Below are 17,952 nucleotides of genomic sequence, written 5' to 3'. Positions count from 1 at the left end.
AAGTTCTTTGCAATTGGGTTTAGCATTATATTATTATATGTTCGAATTTGTATTATTTGTCTGTTTTGTTATATATCTAAAAGTATGTTACAGTATTAACATTCCAAACTATTAGCTCTAAGCTATTGTTTGTAAATATAAAAGTCTTAATTTTTTTGCAAATAATATGAGCGATAAAAACGCTGTTTGGTTATATTGTTTGTCTTCCAAAGATTGTTGACAGATCCAGTGCAATGACGTAAATATTTCAAATATATGTCAATTTTAACTTAAAAATATGTAACGATATCTATATTTAAAAATAACAATTAAAATTTTCTTAAAATAACGATTTGAAACCAGAATATTTGTGGTTACAAATTATATTGAAATTATTACCTATAAAATAAAATTATGATAAGACTATGGTAAAAAACGTCCATTCCAAAGAAAACATAATACATTGAAATTTAATTCATTCATAATTCTTATATCCTTGACTTTTATATATCTTTGACTTAAGATTTTAGACTCTATTAACGAATTTAATCAGAGTTAATAAGTCTATAAACATGATTAATCGATATGTTTAAAAAATCATGTTATTACCGCCATACAAATTATTGCATTTAGATTCATTCCAATATTTTATTAGTAAATTTTATGTATCGTATCTATGTATTGAAAAGTATTAGACTATAATGTGATTGCCACAAAATTGTTAAAGTCTGGTCTTAACATGGATATTAATTTGAATCGATGAAAAAATTATACGTTAAGTAAACACTAGTACTTTGTCATAGTGACATATTGGAAACACAAAATATTTTTACTTATTATAAATTGTTATTGTGTCAAGGAAAATAATCTTTATGTATATTTTAGTCATTATATTATTGAAATAAGTGACGAATAAATGTTGATCAGCATTGAAACGTTTAAGCTCCTATACACATGGATTAGAACGAGTCATCACCGCCTTGGTTGTCAACTTTTTTCACGTGATACCTAATGGTTCAACTCATCTCTCTTGTTTAATTTTAATTATAAAAATTTATAAAACCTAAGTAAAGGTTTTATAAATTTTTAACTTCGTTATCTGTTCAAATTAATATCTATATTACAAATCTAATTATAGTATAGATCTGGTGCGTTGGCTTCAGGGTTACAGAGTGAACAGAATGAGTTGATTAACTATTGAACAGTACTTGTAAATGAGTACTACCATCAATATATTATATAAAATATTAGCCTGTACATGTCTTTATATTTGACATAAATATATATTTCCAATTTGTGTGGTTAAAAAAACGAAAACTCTGAAACCAGCGCAGTTTTAATTAATTAAACAATTTTTAAATGGACACGGGTATTGTAGCTAATTGGTTTATATAATTAAATATTATTTTATGTAAATTGAATTAATGGATATGCCACACCAAATTTGCATGCTATGGAAAAACTGGTCTAAGACAATCAGGAATAAATCACTATAAGAATCTAGATGAAGCTCATACATGAATTAACACTGCAATTTTGAAAAACTGTTGTCTCGTATTTTTGGAAAAATCTATTCTGCTGTGTAGTCAATAAGGTTAACATTTTTAGGATTATAAAATGTTTTATTTTAATGTACCGGACTGTAATATTTTAAAACAATGTTTTAAATTAATTCAGTCCGTATAAAACACAGACACTTGCAACCAAACATAGATTTAAACCATAGATTTCGCAAGCATATAACATATTTGCGTGTCATATTTTTCTACTTACTGTGGCTCTTAGCAAGGGCTACTTGTAGATATCAATACAGCCTTTCGAATCTATTCTTTAATACCATTCCTTTCAATCATTTAAATTTTTTCAAATGAATATCATGTAGCTGATTTTCTGTTGAAATTTTGCCTAGGTTGAAGTATACAGTATTTATGTGGTGGGAGTAAAAAATTGGCATGCAGAAGAGATACAGCTGCGAAATTTATTTAAACTCTAGTTATGTTCTTATAACAGACTAAAATTGTAAGTTGTAATAACACTACCTCATATTCGAATTTCTACCAAAGTTACTTTAATGATGCAGTTACATTAGTCGAGGTCTTCATATTTTCATAGATATAATGTTCAAATTAGGAGGTTATTCTTGGCTTAATTTGTATTTTACTAATAGGTAGGAGGTGTCGCTGTAAATAAACTATTGTTCCATATTTATTCAGATTCAAGAAGTGCAAAAAGTTGCGAAGCGTGTTAACGTATACTTCGCCATGTTGGATTTTCCGAGTCGTATTTCACACTAATACTGCACGGGTGGACCAATGGAATAACAGTGGAGGTATTGAAATATCGACAAAATAGCATAATAATGCTATACCAGAAGTATATTGTTATGTATCTAATAGCAAATAGACTATGGTATGTTGATTGACCTGCGATCTGATTCGACTTTTGTAACTGCGTCATAAAGACTGCGTAACGATATATATATAAATTGATCTTTATTTAGGTCGTTTCTGCACGGTTATGTATTAAAAGTGATGAACGCTAAAATACATTAATTTCCAACGGGGACTATTAAAAGAATAAATTGTGCAGTGTTGTAAAAAAGTCGACATTAATAATGTGATTTTTAACGCTTGAAATGTATATAGTTTTGTACAAATAATCTTGCTAAAATGTATAGGAATGCTTTCCAATTGCCGTTGATATACATACGGTTAGTCATCCGGTTGATTGTATGCGACTACAGTTCCGTATCTTTGAAGAGTCGGTGGTGGTAACGAAATGCGGTAATAGAGTTGAAAGGAACGTAAATAACATCCTGTTATTTGTAATATAGAACTCAACCAATAATGAATAAGTGTCTCATGTCGCATTCTTAATTAAAGAATGTTGGTCATCGATTTTTATTTTTAAATCTTAAAATGAAACGTAAGAATTAGTGTAAATTGTTTTGGTAAACCATAATAATAAATTTCATTCTGTCAAGTTAAATGGCGGTCTGAAAATAATTGTATTAATAAGGGCATTTTATGAGCTTCGAAATTTGTAAATGCGATCCTATCGTATCTTATAGTATTGCAGTGTTTACTGTATTGTCAATATTGAGTCACTAAGTCACTTATTGTAATACATATGTGCTGTTAATATCTCGTCTCTGATAATTGGAGATTTTTAAATTAACTCAATCGATTAACGTCCGTAAGTCAATGTTATCGTAGTTCTAAGTGTTTTTATTCTGATTTGTCACAAATAAGTAGTAATGTTTAATGTATGAAAGGTTGTATGTGCGAAGTGTGAATTGATAATGTAAATAACGATAATAAACTAAGCTATTGTAATATTTTAACAATTCCTGGTTTTTTAAGCATGGCTCAGGTCTTAAGCATTTATGACTACTGATATCTATTAAGAATTTTTCTACATATAACGAGAATCTAATAATTCCCTTCATTAAACTTATTGTACTCATATTTGGCAAAATTTATGTTTCAGACAACAGAAATCTCTCTGTTGATAGCATAAATTTTTGAGATTGTCGCGAATATAGAGATAGATGCAACTTTGTTTTTATAATATTTGTGAAAATTAAATTGTTATACAGTATTGCTAACCATGTCCTAAAATAATTAAACCTGACTTTTTTGTTGTTACGTATTCTCTCATATGTAGATTGATTCCGTTTACTGATCACAAGTCGTATTCTTATTATTATATATGTTTATGTACAAAACTCTATCAATAATACATTAACTGGCTATCAAAAACCTTATCGTGTATAGAACTAATTAATTCCATGAGTCCATGACACACATAAATTTATTAATATTGCAGTTAATTCTATTATTTGTTTGAAGGACTAGCTGTCATTATTATGACGTTTAAATTATGCCATAATCATAGACAAGATGATATGTCGTCAATGCCATTGGGATATCTTACAAAAATGTTTGTCCTGTAAAATTAGTCTTTATATAAGATTAATTTTCAGAAGATATGTTGGGGCCCAACTATTCTCGTGCTGGTTTGATGGAATGGTAATGGTTTTACCTTACGAATTATTAAGGAATAAATAATAACCATCTATTTTATTTGTGATTGGTTACTTAGGGTACGACGGGGAGGGTAGGGGGAGGGGAGGATAGCTGGACATAACAGTAATAAGAAATTATTTTGTATTTGGCTGACATATCGATTTGTTTCCATTACCCATGTGGCCTGTTTCAACTCCGCGAGTTTTTGTATTACGTAGTTAATTATGTTTATGTTCAAAATTGTATTGCCATTTACGAAGACTAATATTATTAAATACGATATTATAATTGTGTAGTGCAGATAGTTTGGTTACTTTTTTAATTTTGTTTTCGATAGGTTACCTGAACTTTATCATAATAAATTAATTTATATCAAATAAGTACCGTGTATGTTATTTTAACACCAATCGTGATTTATCTAGTACTAATACAGTACTATTGTATTTTAAGGAAACTGTTATAAATATATATATCGACAAGTACGTATGTAGATATTTGTTAATCCACTTATTTAAGTATAATAACATAATGTCATAAATATTTGTTAAAACAATAGTTGTGATCAAACAGATTCTAGAATTGTGGAAAATTAAAGTGATGGCATTGACAAAAATAGCCTTGACACAGGTACGGGCAGACGTATTGTATTTTAAGTGAGTATGGATTATTTTACACACTCGTAATAACTAGTATAAAGTATTTTTTTTATGTAATTGCAATGACAAACAAGCTGACGGCCCACTTGATGGTAAGTGTTTACTGACTGTATGTATACAAACAACACTACAGATAATAAAGATATCAGGTTATCAAGTGATGCCCATGCGCGGTCATTCTGGTCGACTAAGATGTCATATCCCTTATTCTGTAATTTCACTGGTTTATATCATCTTTCAATCATACTTCTCAGAAATCAAGGTGCTTCGCAGCTCAAGTGGTCTCGAGAAGCTTTGTTATAAACTCTAACCTCTGTTTACTCATGTCTACCTATTTGCATAGACTAGGATATAGTAATCACTTATTTTAGTAAGTAAAATTTACTATGTTATCCCTTCATATAAGCATTCATGCTCACTTTATTAATAACTATCTAATTATAAGTTACAAGTGCAATAAAATGGATGTAATAATCTTGCTGAAAAAAAATTGCTGCAAGAATTTGAGTTGCATGTAGTAAAATATACTCTTATCTTGGCTCGTTATCAACAATTTCTGAGCTCTCAGTGACTATATCGTATCTGTACGAAATCTCTTTCAAGAGGCCGAGGTTCAGAAGGAAGTCGAGTAGTGGACGTCTTCTTATTATACGACTGTACGATGCAGCACGAATACCTAGAAATATATTAAAAAGAGTTTTTATTTTGTGAAATTTTGTCCCCTACCAAAAATTATTTTGTAGTATTAAAATTAACTAGAAATAAATAATTTGTTTCATGCTTTATTTAAATAAATTTACTTTTCAGCACTTTTAAATCGTTATTTTTCTATACAGCCATATTTGAAATAGGTACATATAGGTATGTAGATTGAAATACGACTAGAATAAACAAGCCGTCGGTCCACTCTATGGAAAGTATGGAAAGTGGCAATGACTAATATAGAATAATATAAAAGTATCACTATCCTAAAATATACTGTGGTAGTTGTTTTTATTGCAATGATTTATTTATAAAATTGTATTACATTTCTATTAAAGACAATTTATTGATAGTTTAAAAGGTTTGAACTCCGAAACAACTCTCTTGTTATTGAAGATCTCTAATACACTCTATAATATAGTATATTATAGAATAGTACGTAATATATGCTATTATGGTTATTTATATGTAGTTTATGTATAATAGTAATATATCTTCTGTAACGTAGTTATAAAAATACGCTACAATAATTCATTCTAATTGTGGGCTATAGATGATTTAAGTTTGAGAACTTATGATCTACATGAAAGTACTTACGAGAGGTTTTAGGCAGAGGCTTTGTCAGAAGTTGGGGTCCAAACTCGTACATCAGCTGAAAATCAGCGTGGTTGCCGAAGCGGAACCCAAAACCGGCACGTTGGTCGTTACCTATTTAATTAAACAAGAAGTAGGTACCTAAGATATATTTGGCTAATATGATGTAATGTGTAGTTACATATTGTTAGTATTAATAGTGAATAGTGTGCCTTCGATCTTGTTAATTCCTGATGAACAATGGGCTAATTGGTCGGACTTCATGCTCATGATATGATATCACACCGGTGTCACGACTGCTGTCAGTGTAGTCGAGTGCACTATTATATTAGCATTATTAAAATGATGCCAATAGTCATAGACTTAAGTTAAGTACAACCTTTCAAAGATTTTCTATTGTTATATGTGTCCTTTGCTAATAAAAAAATTAAATGTGGACTTTCACATATAATAATTAAAATTAAATAAAGTTTTTTTTTCCAGTAGGTACGCACAGATCACTATAATGAATGATAAAGTAAATAGTAATTATGAAATAAACTTTTGAGACAACTATATTATCATATAGTTGTCTCAAAAATCCAAATAATTAGGAGCATGACTTTGTATAAAGTCTGCTGGGTACTACATTTAGCCTCCAACATTTCAGCTCTCAAGGAGCTTGGTTTGGTGTATCATTTGGAGAGTGAGACACTAATGACAGTGAAATTACATCAGTCGGAGGCATATCTTAGTACTCCGGAAGTGCAAAGCGCGATAGTTGTTAGCGTCTATGTTGAAGTATAGTCTATGGTGCTATTTATATTACTACTTACAGTTACGTGGACAATAGTTCGTACGCTTTCTTTATAATATTAAATTATTTTAGAGTGGAATTAAGGCATATAAAATTAGTTTATAGCCATCTCCTACCAAATTTAAGTCGTGGGCTGAAGCCAAATATAGTTGCAAAGCCCGCCGGCACATCTTCAGGTACCACCAGGATTATACTCTCAGTCAGAAGACCTGCGAACAAATACATAAGTAATTGATGTCCATTGTGATTGATATATTAACGCAAACGGGGTTAGGTACTATTTCTACAAATTATATTAGAGGCTCTTTCTATGATAACTTTGCGTCACGTCACATTTTTTGCTATTTTAAGCCTAAATAAAGATATTATTTAGGCTTAAAATTGCAAGAATTATTCTTCCAATATTCAAACGTCTGGTAAAGATGATCTGTAATGGATTCTTTATCCTGCAGATTTCAGCAAATTCCCTACTAAACTGAAACAAATATCTAAAAAAACCGCCGCTAAGAAGCTTGTAATTATCAAAAATTGTGACTCTGATATATAGATTCTCAGTACCACTGTTTAGCTTGTTGGCTCGTTAGAGTTAATACTTACATTCGAAAATAAAAATCATCACGAATACAAATTTACGTCCCATTTTTGCCAATTTCCGAAATTATAATACTGAATACTAAACTACTCTACTGAATTCGCATATTTATTTTAATATATAATTTGTTCACAATTTCACTAACTGCATCTACACGTTTAAATGATATACTTAAGGAGTAAAGGTTGAATTGTAGCCAAAGGACGTTCTAACTATGTCGTGGATTATGAATGAATGCTGAGAACAATATGTCAATACATCAGTAATTGTAATTAGACATTGTTTTGTTAAATGATTCCCACGAGATTATTGATACGGTACAGTCAGATTTATAAATACGAATTAGGTAAGTTATACTGCGAGCAATCTTTTATATCTTTTAGAAACATGTCTAGTTCTTTTATTACTTGTTTTACATTTCTATGGTCGTAGGGTATTTTTCTAGGTTTCTCTAGGTGAGTCTAACAAAGTGGATTTTCTTAAAGATTAGTTTTCAACGAAATTAGAAGCATAGTTTTGTTTGATATAGCATCAAAATGAAATTATTAACTATTACCAAAATAAAAATAGAATGATTGAAAATAATTTACTGACTTTTTATTGCCACTGCATGTCTAAATTGATCCCGGGCGCGATCCCGGTGACTGGGATTACTGAAAGATAATCCCGGTATTATCTTTCAGTAATCTCAGTAAATCAGTAAAAATGAAAAAAGTAGTCGGGATCGTATTCTCTAATCAGGCATTATGTTTTAAATAGATATATTTTCGTTTAGCCGAATTAGTTCATTTACAGTTCTGTGAGTGTCCAAATTCGTTAGGTATTAGTGCATACATATTTACAGAATTAGTAGTTAGCAATATATCTTCATCTCATACAATTGCCTACAGTTTCTAATGAGCCGTTAAATATGAGTTCATAAGAGATGGGCCATTATAAGTCTTTTTTTTAAGAAGAAAGGTTGTGTTGTATGGTTGGTTGTACACCTAAATATTTTGTAAAGAATGATATGTTTAGCAAAACTATGAAATAATTTAATACTGCTGATTGTACTATACAAGGTAAGTAACAAATCGATCGTGCAATACTGCATTAACAAATTTCAGTCCTACTGCAGAAGTGGGAGATATGGTTGTGACGCTGATCCTTACACAAGATGACTTTTAAACAACTCAAAAAAATGGAGCCATTTTTTTAAGCCCTATGTACCCAGTTTGTATAAGCAATCTTATCTGTGCTATGAATGATTTCCTCAGACTTGTTATGATCATATCTTTATCGCTCTTTGTGAATTATTTATGTATAATTTTAAAACAAAAATATTTTGCATGCCATTGCTATGGCAAAACACATGATCATCTTATGTACTGTTTTCGAGCAAATAAAATGACTATTATTATTAATTCCTAATTTGATGTTAAGTTATAATATACAAGCAGTGCCCGCGGATACACCCGTATATACATAACATATTCCAGAGTTCAAGCTCAAACACATTAAGAATAATACAAACATAAGAAATCCGAACCCAAGCATCAGTAGAAACTATTGTGATGGTCCGATAGTTACAGAAAAATGCAAAATTTTATTAATCTTTATATAGCTACTAGTTATAATTATATCACGCCGATTTTATTTTATTTATACTCTTTATTGCACCAATTATCGCACCAAACAACTGATACAAAAGGCGGTCTTATTGCTAAGCAATCTCTTCCAGACTACCTTAAGTTGGATAAATAAATAAAAAAAATATGTAGTTTATTCATTAGATAAATTAGAATTATTCATCTAACTTCGCTATCATTGGCATGAGTGAGTTATATTCTCCAGTACACCTGATACATAGTATAATTGTATTGAGTTGTTTAATTTCCCAAAATCGTTTGACAATTTTATATTATACTTACACGTAACTTAGTATAATATATGTATAAATATTTATATCGTCGGTGAGTATTAATAATAAATAAATAACCCTGGACAATTAACACTATGCCATCTAGTTCCACGGTAAGCTTGTGTTATGTGTACTAGACAACTGATACAGATACTAATATATTTTTGGTAAATATATAATATATATAGAATACAGCTAGACCGATACAAACAGATTCATCACACAGATCAAACTGTGTATGTTTGATACAAATGTTTGCGCCGTTTGAGGAATCGAACCGAATTGATATTAATATTAATGTACCTACATAATGTTTCTTGCTTGCGCAATAGCATATGGTGCGGACACTATTCTCCCAAATTAAAATTTATAAATGAATCTGTATTATTGTAAACCTGTACAACATTTTATTGAAAAGAATACCAGCTAAGTTTCTTGTCAGTTCTTCTCATCTCGAAATCATTCCGAATTGACGGTAGATTTGATACATCATAAGAGTATGTAATAGACCTACACGAATAAAGATATTATGAATGTTGAATTCTTATTTTTGTATTTTCTAATAAAAAACTATAAAACAAAATTATAGTATATATATATGCCACTTCACTGTCTCTACCATTACCATTAAAATATTTATAAATAGATATATATTTATAGATATAATTTTATTCCTTTATAAATAGTTTTCTAAAGCTAGAGTGCTAACAAATTTACACGTAGCTGTATTTTTTAAATAATAAAAACCACTATTACAAATTTAAGCATATTATTTACTTGTTATATTTTTTATATCTTTTGTATATTCAAATACTTTTTAAAATTAAATCGTAATCCTAAAATTATTTACAACCTGTATACACATAAATAGCACGAATAACATCAGGTCATCATGTAAAGTCATCATGCAACTAATGCGTTGGCGTTTCTGATGATAATATGTTGCGTCTCCTTAATATGCACACTATGTTCATCCTTTAAACCAATTCAGGTTACAAAGCAAACTCTTCAGTGTGAAATAATCGTCGAACATTACCAAAATCAAGTTTATGTTGACTATAGAGATGATTCCTTACTTTAATTGCGATTATCTAAACAGCGTAACATAGGTATGCTATGTTTAATCAGACCAATAACCAGTTACTCTATAAGTTTTTGATACTTCTTTTAACTATTATGCATAAAAACTAATATAGTTTTACAGAGGTGGACTTTGAATAAGGTTGTTTGCGTTGGTACTTCTGTCTTATCTATTTTAGCACCCAATAGCTTGTTTTGTGACATGTATTTCGATTGAAGGGTCATATAAGGCTATGTAATAATACAGTACTATCAGATGGGACTACATCTTGTTTACCATTTTAATTCCAAAAAAATATTATAAGAAAAAAGTCAGTAAAATTTTTCATAATAATTTTGTCACTATCAAAACCAGATCTCTTTGCTATCTGTTGCGAAAAATAATTGTTATCAGTTAATAAAATTTGGCATCGGAGTATATGTTGCAGCTTTCTACTCTACCCTATAGGAAAATATCCATACTGTCTCGCTCAGGCTACTATCGGTTTCTCGAAATAAGAAAGTGGTGGAGCAAATGCTGTATTCTAACGTAATATACACCCATCAAAACAATTGAATAGTAACTTCTAAGCTATTTAATAATAAGACATAAAATTTATTAACTTCTCAGTCTGATATAAGTTATGAGAACCTTTCACTTTTCGCAGTGAATGGAAACGCACACATATGTAATGCATACACGATAATTTTAGACAACGCAATGTATGCCGTTATACTATGGCATAGAGTTCATTGTTAATATAGACATTTACTAGGACTTGTTTGGAAAAGATTTTGAATTTTGAATATTTGGGCCCTGAAAAGTAGAATAGTGAAAAGTCAAAACGAATGAATAATTGCAAAGGAATGTGTACCCAGTATGCACTAAGCGTAGGATATGAAATTAATCAATTTGGTTTCCCCACTTAAGCCATAATCATTATGTGAGAGTTACGACACCCGTTTGTATACGATACTGCAGTCAGTTTGGCGGTAAAATCGGTAGTTGACGTTCTGTTCAATTTTTTAAATATGTATTAAAATGTTATTTAAGACAAAGGACGAATGTAAAAGGTGATTGTGATATTTTTTACAAGTGATTAAGTAAGGTGATTTCATTGTATTCAGCCATAATATTAAAATTAATTCGCAATGGATGTGAGATTATGCGTTTTCCTGTTCCTTATTTGTTTAGGTAAGTTTTATTTTATAACAGTTAATTTAAATTTCTAATTTGCAGATCATATATGATTTCAATCGACTTCGAGTTTATCATGCGTAATAGTTTAGTTTACTTGATACAAATGTTTACATTTATATGGAGTTTTGTTTTATTTTTAGATATTGTATATAGAAATTATGATATTTATTAACATGTAAATTTAAATCAGGCATTTTTGGCATTGCTCGACTTTATTAATTAAAATATAATTTTGAATTTTTAAAATGAAACAAAATCTAGGGTTGTTTTAATGTAATTAGTAAACAAATTTAACGTTAAATAACATTATTTATTAAAACATTATTTATAAATTACGTTAGTGCTAGTATGTTCTTTTAATTATTTTTTGTAGCTATCCTGAGACATGACCATTGAGGTAGAGAACTTGACAATTTATATTAATAAAAAGATACTATCAAAACAAGTTAATTCCTAAATTTCACTAGCTTAGAATATATATATAAATGTATAGTTATTAAAGGACATTGACAGAATTCTTAAAACGAAATGAATGTGAAAGCGGGGCTCTTATTTCTACAGTTTGGTGCATTAAAGATTAATTTTCTTTGAATTTTGTATACACATGTATTTAGGGAAGAAGATAAGCTACTGTTAATACCAGTTAATCAAAATGGCCACGAGGACGAAGTAGGCGATAAAAACTAGTTAAGGCATAAGTGAATGGCAAACCCGTGCTGTGGCATTGTTGAGGACAAATTAAGAACTTGACATCCTATAGACCTTTTGTATTAAATGGCAATTAGTTAATGACAATAATGATATGTTTGTATACCGAGTAGGCATATTACGAAATTTAAATGATTATCCCCAGACGAAGTGGTAGTGATTTTACAGCAATGCAATCAATGTAATGAATTTAGTACAATTTGGAGACATAAAAAAAATGTGTGGTTTCGTAACTCCTGATTCACAAGATTGATGATAATGATAACTCAAATTCGATCCTAATTGACAAAAAATATTGCAAAAATATTGTATTTTAAGCAATGTTTATTACTTTACAAACTACTGCTAACAAGACTTGTTTTATATGCATGCTAACGGAATACTCTCTGACGGGGCACCAGCAGAGGATGATAGAAAGAGCCTGAAATCAAGTCAGTTAGCCTATCATGACAAGTTCACCAGGAATTCACCACGACAGTTCCCAGGCAGATTTGCGTCGCATCGATCAGATATTGTTAATGATGGGGTCTCATTTCTAATCTAACTCAAACAACCCTTAACCTCGCGTCGATAACAGATACCTAGTGTATTTTAATTTAGAAATAAACTTGTGTATATTGATGGTAGAAAGATGGGTGGCCGCTTCAATCACAAGCTACTTCGGTGTTGCGTTTAGCTCCTTTACGCAACATCATATGCGTTATTGATACACTGCGGTAGTAGTCTAAACAATGCTATTTTTGACTGTCAAATACTGCGTGGTTATCAATTTTCATGACTATTAATCATAAGACTATTAAGACTAAGAAACATATTTTATTATTAACATGAAATGTCATGGTTGTCCTTTACTACTAGTCTTTTTCTTTTAAATAATACAATGTGTTCGCGTAATTGTTTGGCATTTTTATTTTGTTTCATGCATTGTTTACTGGGTTTCTAAGTTATGTATTATCATCATCATCTGTTTCTTCCTTATCCCACTTATTTGGGGTCTGCGTAATATGTTGTTCTTTTTCATTCATCCCTGTTTGCAGTCATCTAGGTATTTACTCCTTATTTATAAGTTATGTATATGGCCAGTATATTTTTAATTCAAATTACCACTCTATTGCCCAATCCAAAATTTATGTACCCAATGGGTTTCCTCATAGCGGATTCTGCCGATCAGCCAGTTGTTAGTCTAGTGTGTGAGAATCAACAATAGCACATAAAATATTGACAAAACTGCTGCTTTCATAATCCCAAAACCGTGAACTGTTGTTAGGGCTTCGATATTGTAATAAGTTGCCAATGGCAATAGAAGTAAAGGTCATTTTACTTTGCCGAATCAGTTAGAAATATACGTATGTACACAATAATATAGATTTTTAAGTTGAAGAATTTATAGCTTTTTATATTCGCTGACGGAGCTATTGCAATATTTTATTAACTTAAGGGGATCTTTCACTAAACACCATAACACTACCATTTAAGGATATACCAGGAAACCATTTAAGGAATTAGGTTGTATGTAAAATATAGTATATATAGTCTATACATATAGATAGTCATTTATAAACTAATTTGAAAAACTTACAGGTAAATCAGTTCGGTAGTTTGGTTTTAAATAACTTGAAAAATATGTCACTTCGTGGTCTCTAATATAGTCCCAATGATTTTTTTATCCGATGACGATTAACGATGGTAAAATCGTAGTAAAACAATATAACCCACTCTTGTATGTTAAGGACTGAAGTTTTTCGTGGTAATAAAAAATCTCTTTATTGCTATTAAATCAAATCAAATCAAAATGTATATATATATATATATAGAAGAACAGACAAGAAGGTTAGCTTACGAATTAGTTGATAACTATTATATAAATATATATATATATTTATTCTTCGAGAGATAATGAATAGAGAATGAATAGAGATAATAAATTCTTCTTGTATTATTTTCAAGGTTTCTAAGACTACTATGTGGTATACACTCATTTTCTAGATTTGCGTCGTGTGGCTCATGGAGGCTTTAATTGCTTAACATGTGACACAGTACACGTATCCGTTTGAGGCCGTGTTGCGTAAACTTAGATCAGAGTTCATGTTTAAAAACTTTTTAGGGATTGCCAAGACATATTTGTATTTTAATTCTTATGTAATATGTATTCGAAAGTAACTCTGTCTGTTTATTTCCAATATTGTCATGACTAAAAATGTGATATATTATTCAAATTTTGTTGAGTTTGGAATTCGACAATGTATTACAAAAAGACAATAAGTTCCATTCTACATACTTATTATACCTATATCAATATATAGTCAGGTATCTTTTTACAAGTACATATTGGAAATAAGTACAATAATATTATAAATGCGAAAGTTTGTAAGTATGGATGCTGCTTATTTTTTCACACAAAACCTACTAAACGGATTTAGCTTAGGCATCAGAATAACATATACCTAGGCTATTTTTTTATTGAAAATAAGCCGGTTTGAACCGCGGTCACGGCTTGTTAATATATAAAATACTTAATTCCATGAATATCTATGGTTAATTGTACTGTATATATTTGTATCATAAATAAGATATAATTACATAATCCATTTAATTTTTCTTTCAGTGTCAAGTTCGGTGATCATACCAGAGGAACTGCCGTCTCTACTATCAGTAGCTTATTCAAATATACCACCCATAAAGAAAGGTAACTATTAATAGTAATAAAAAACACAATAAATTTTAGGTATGAATGTAAAAGAGTGTATGTTTGTTAGTTAATCACGCTTAAATGGTTATTAATAATAAATAAACGACATATTCTAGTGTATACACATATGTTATTTCAAACCAACTTCACATATTTAGTTACTTTCATTATTTCATAGGGAATCAATATTATTTCAGGCACTGACTCCAGGGTTGGATTTGGATTTGCGTTCGGTAATCACGCCGATTTTCAAGTTGTCTTCGAATTGGGGCCGCAGACGACAACACAAAATCTAAGTAAGTCTTTTAAACTAAGATAGTACTAAACTAATTATATAATAACTTTAAAGACTATGTATTTGTATGTAGTGTATATAAATACACAATACACTACACACAAATACATACTCTTTCTTCTCGTATTAAGATATTTTCTTTGAATATATTAAAGTATTAAAGCAATAGTTATAGTTATTACTTACTTGTACCAAGCCTTCCATTTTTATAAGGTTCTACAGGTATACAATACAAGATTAGTGCTACAGTAAACTTAAGTAAAGCTTGCTATTTCTAGCACTAATAAAAATAAAGACGGACCGACCACCCGAGTAAATCTAGGTAGACATTGTACAAAGGCGTGTGCGTGGGTAGGCACTAAAATAGGTGAGACAAGAGCTGTCTTTCTTATTTTAGCAGCTTGCTTCACAGCTGTGTTTTGAGGTCTAAAATTATGGCATTAAAATTAAAAGGCCGTGCTGAGGCATGTCTCCTTAACTTTCTGAAATAGCAGCGCATGATACTACGGGCGTCACATGACGACGTCATATCCGTGGTACTGTATGGTGGACTCATGTATACTCGTATATAAGCTTGAACCGAAAAAGTTTCCAGTTACATAAAAAATGTTTTATTTTTTTTATGGATTTTAATAATAGGTATATACTTATTTCACAGCTGGTCAAGGGTTTTCATCAAGCAACACCAAACGCCAAGCGCCCTCGCTACCTCCCCCAAAATTCAACAAGAATAGAGAAAAGGTAACTTTTAAAAACACTGCTACAACCTACTATTACCCACATTTATTTGCGCTGGAAGCTTTACTTACGACTAATTTGTGATTATTTTTATTAGGTATTACAGACTATAATATTTGAGCTATAACGGTGACTTTATGTTAAATTGTTCTCTCCAAATGAAATATATGGTACAGTCAATGACATTATAAAACGAATTAACAATTATCAATGAGGTATATAATTGTTATTTGTGATTGAAGTATGGTATATCTTATGGTCTTTTTACGTCACTATAAATATATATTTTCTAATCCAATGATTACAGTCAGATGGTGGCAAATATCTGCAGACTTGGGCACAGAAGATGAAACATCCACCTAAACTAAACAAGGAGATAGCCAGGCCAGGCGAGGTTCCAAACTTGGAAGAATCCATGGTCGAACTCGTGAAGAACGAAAAGGGCGAGTACGAGATCCATCAACCGAGACCTGGGAATCTACCACAAAAAATTCTAGATGACTTAAAAAGGTACTAATCTAAAGATACCATTATTAAGGCCGCGAAATATGGATGTGCATATTGGAATAATTTTAAAATTAACAATCCTGTGGACTACGTATATTACAAACGTATAATAATTAAAAACTGTTTTTCTATTGTCCTTAAAATCAATTATTTTCATTGACACAGTTTTTTTCCGTTAGCAACTTATTTTTTTCTTCTGTTCCTTGTATATCCGCAATCAGTAAGTGTACTATAATGGGATTGGTTGGTAAATTACTATACAAGTCTACAGTCCAGTGACTGCACGACTTTTTATTTAAAAGATGCAACCCGTAAGCAACTATCTATCGTTTTCTTTATATAAAGTTAATACAGTCAAATTAAACAATTCGTTAAAAAACATGTTACAAATACTAAACACAACACTGCCATCTAACCTCACTTGCAGTAAAATTTCACAGATGGTTATGAACAGGTTTTTAGGTCTCTCATAGATGGCGCTGTAGAAACATTCAACTCTATTGTGAATATTAAGACATGCTTTTATTATAAGCTGTCAAAAGGTGGCGTTGTATGTCTACATATAATATTGTAATGAGTGAGATGAGACACTTGTATTTTTTACTATTTTAATGCTTGCATTGCATTGAAATTGCAATGCAAGCATTTCACATCAATCGGTTAGGACGAAGAGTACAGAAGGCACTCCGAATCTGCAAATGGACTTATGGAGCGGTTGAAAGCCAACTCCTGCCTGACAACAATAGTCTGAGCACTGCTGTGGATTAGAACCTCCGTGGTTGTATCAGTCACATTATTTGATATTTTTTGGAATCTGTTTTTAATTATCTTTTTATATTACCTTTGAAAACTAAGATATATATTTATTTTCAGGCTCTACGGACAGAAAAAAGAAGAGGCAATCAAGCTGGGAGAAACGAAGCGGAGTGAAGAGGATATTAAGAAGATAACGGACGACCTATCTGATGTTGACTTGGATTAAGAATTACTGGATTAAATGTGTATTTGTAGTATTAATATGACCTTATTATTTCTGTAAATTTTTGGTGAATAGACGAGGATAGATTCACCACTGGCCTGCCACGTTGAATTCAAATATAACCAGCGATGGGGTACTTATAGGGATTGTCACTCATATTTGTGTCAGGATGTATACGTATCGTAGTTATGTACATAACGAGAACGTGTGAGGAGCAGATGACACAGTTTATTTCTAAGTTGAAAACATTGAAAAGTAAAGGTTACTACACCTTTCAGTTAATTTACAATTTTTGATAGATTAAAGACATTTGATAGAGAAAATACATCGTACATATTACGATCTTTATCGACATTGTAATTGGATATTATGTTTATTTTTTCGAACTATTCTGATGCTAATAATACGCTTCTGGCTTTTATAGCTTCACCGAACGATAGTAGGCGGTGCAGATGACACTCTTAACCCGCGGAAGGACTTATAGTGACTGAAGGCAAACTCCTGCCTGATTGATACGACTTTAGTCTAT

General features: G+C 30.6%; 2 protein-coding genes across 2 annotated transcripts; one reads left to right on the top strand and one right to left on the bottom strand.

Moving 5' to 3' along the window:
- Positions 1–5,117: 5,117 nt before the first annotated feature.
- Positions 5,118–7,395, bottom strand: LOC131850486 (uncharacterized). The gene is made up of 4 exons (XM_059200722.1): positions 7,353–7,395; positions 6,872–6,964; positions 5,963–6,073; positions 5,118–5,339 (listed from the first exon to the last, which is right to left on the bottom strand). The coding sequence occupies exons 1-4, from the start codon at positions 7,393–7,395 to the stop codon at positions 5,194–5,196; spliced, it is 393 nt and encodes a 130-aa protein (XP_059056705.1). The 3' UTR covers positions 5,118–5,193.
- Positions 7,396–11,303: 3,908 nt separating this feature from the next.
- LOC131850898 (uncharacterized) lies at positions 11,304–17,432 on the top strand. The gene is made up of 6 exons (XM_059201286.1): positions 11,304–11,501; positions 14,821–14,901; positions 15,102–15,200; positions 15,858–15,940; positions 16,245–16,447; positions 17,318–17,432. The coding sequence occupies exons 1-6, from the start codon at positions 11,459–11,461 to the stop codon at positions 17,424–17,426; spliced, it is 618 nt and encodes a 205-aa protein (XP_059057269.1). The 5' UTR covers positions 11,304–11,458; the 3' UTR covers positions 17,427–17,432.
- Positions 17,433–17,952: the final 520 nt, after the last annotated feature.

Source organism: Achroia grisella, unplaced genomic scaffold (assembly GCF_030625045.1).
Source record: "Achroia grisella isolate CSIRO2021 unplaced genomic scaffold, CSIRO_AGI_Agris_v1 utg114, whole genome shotgun sequence".
Taxonomy (NCBI): domain Eukaryota; kingdom Metazoa; phylum Arthropoda; class Insecta; order Lepidoptera; family Pyralidae; genus Achroia; species Achroia grisella.
The sequence above is the reverse complement of the archived record's forward strand: the minus strand, read 5'-3'. Positions and strand labels throughout refer to the sequence as shown.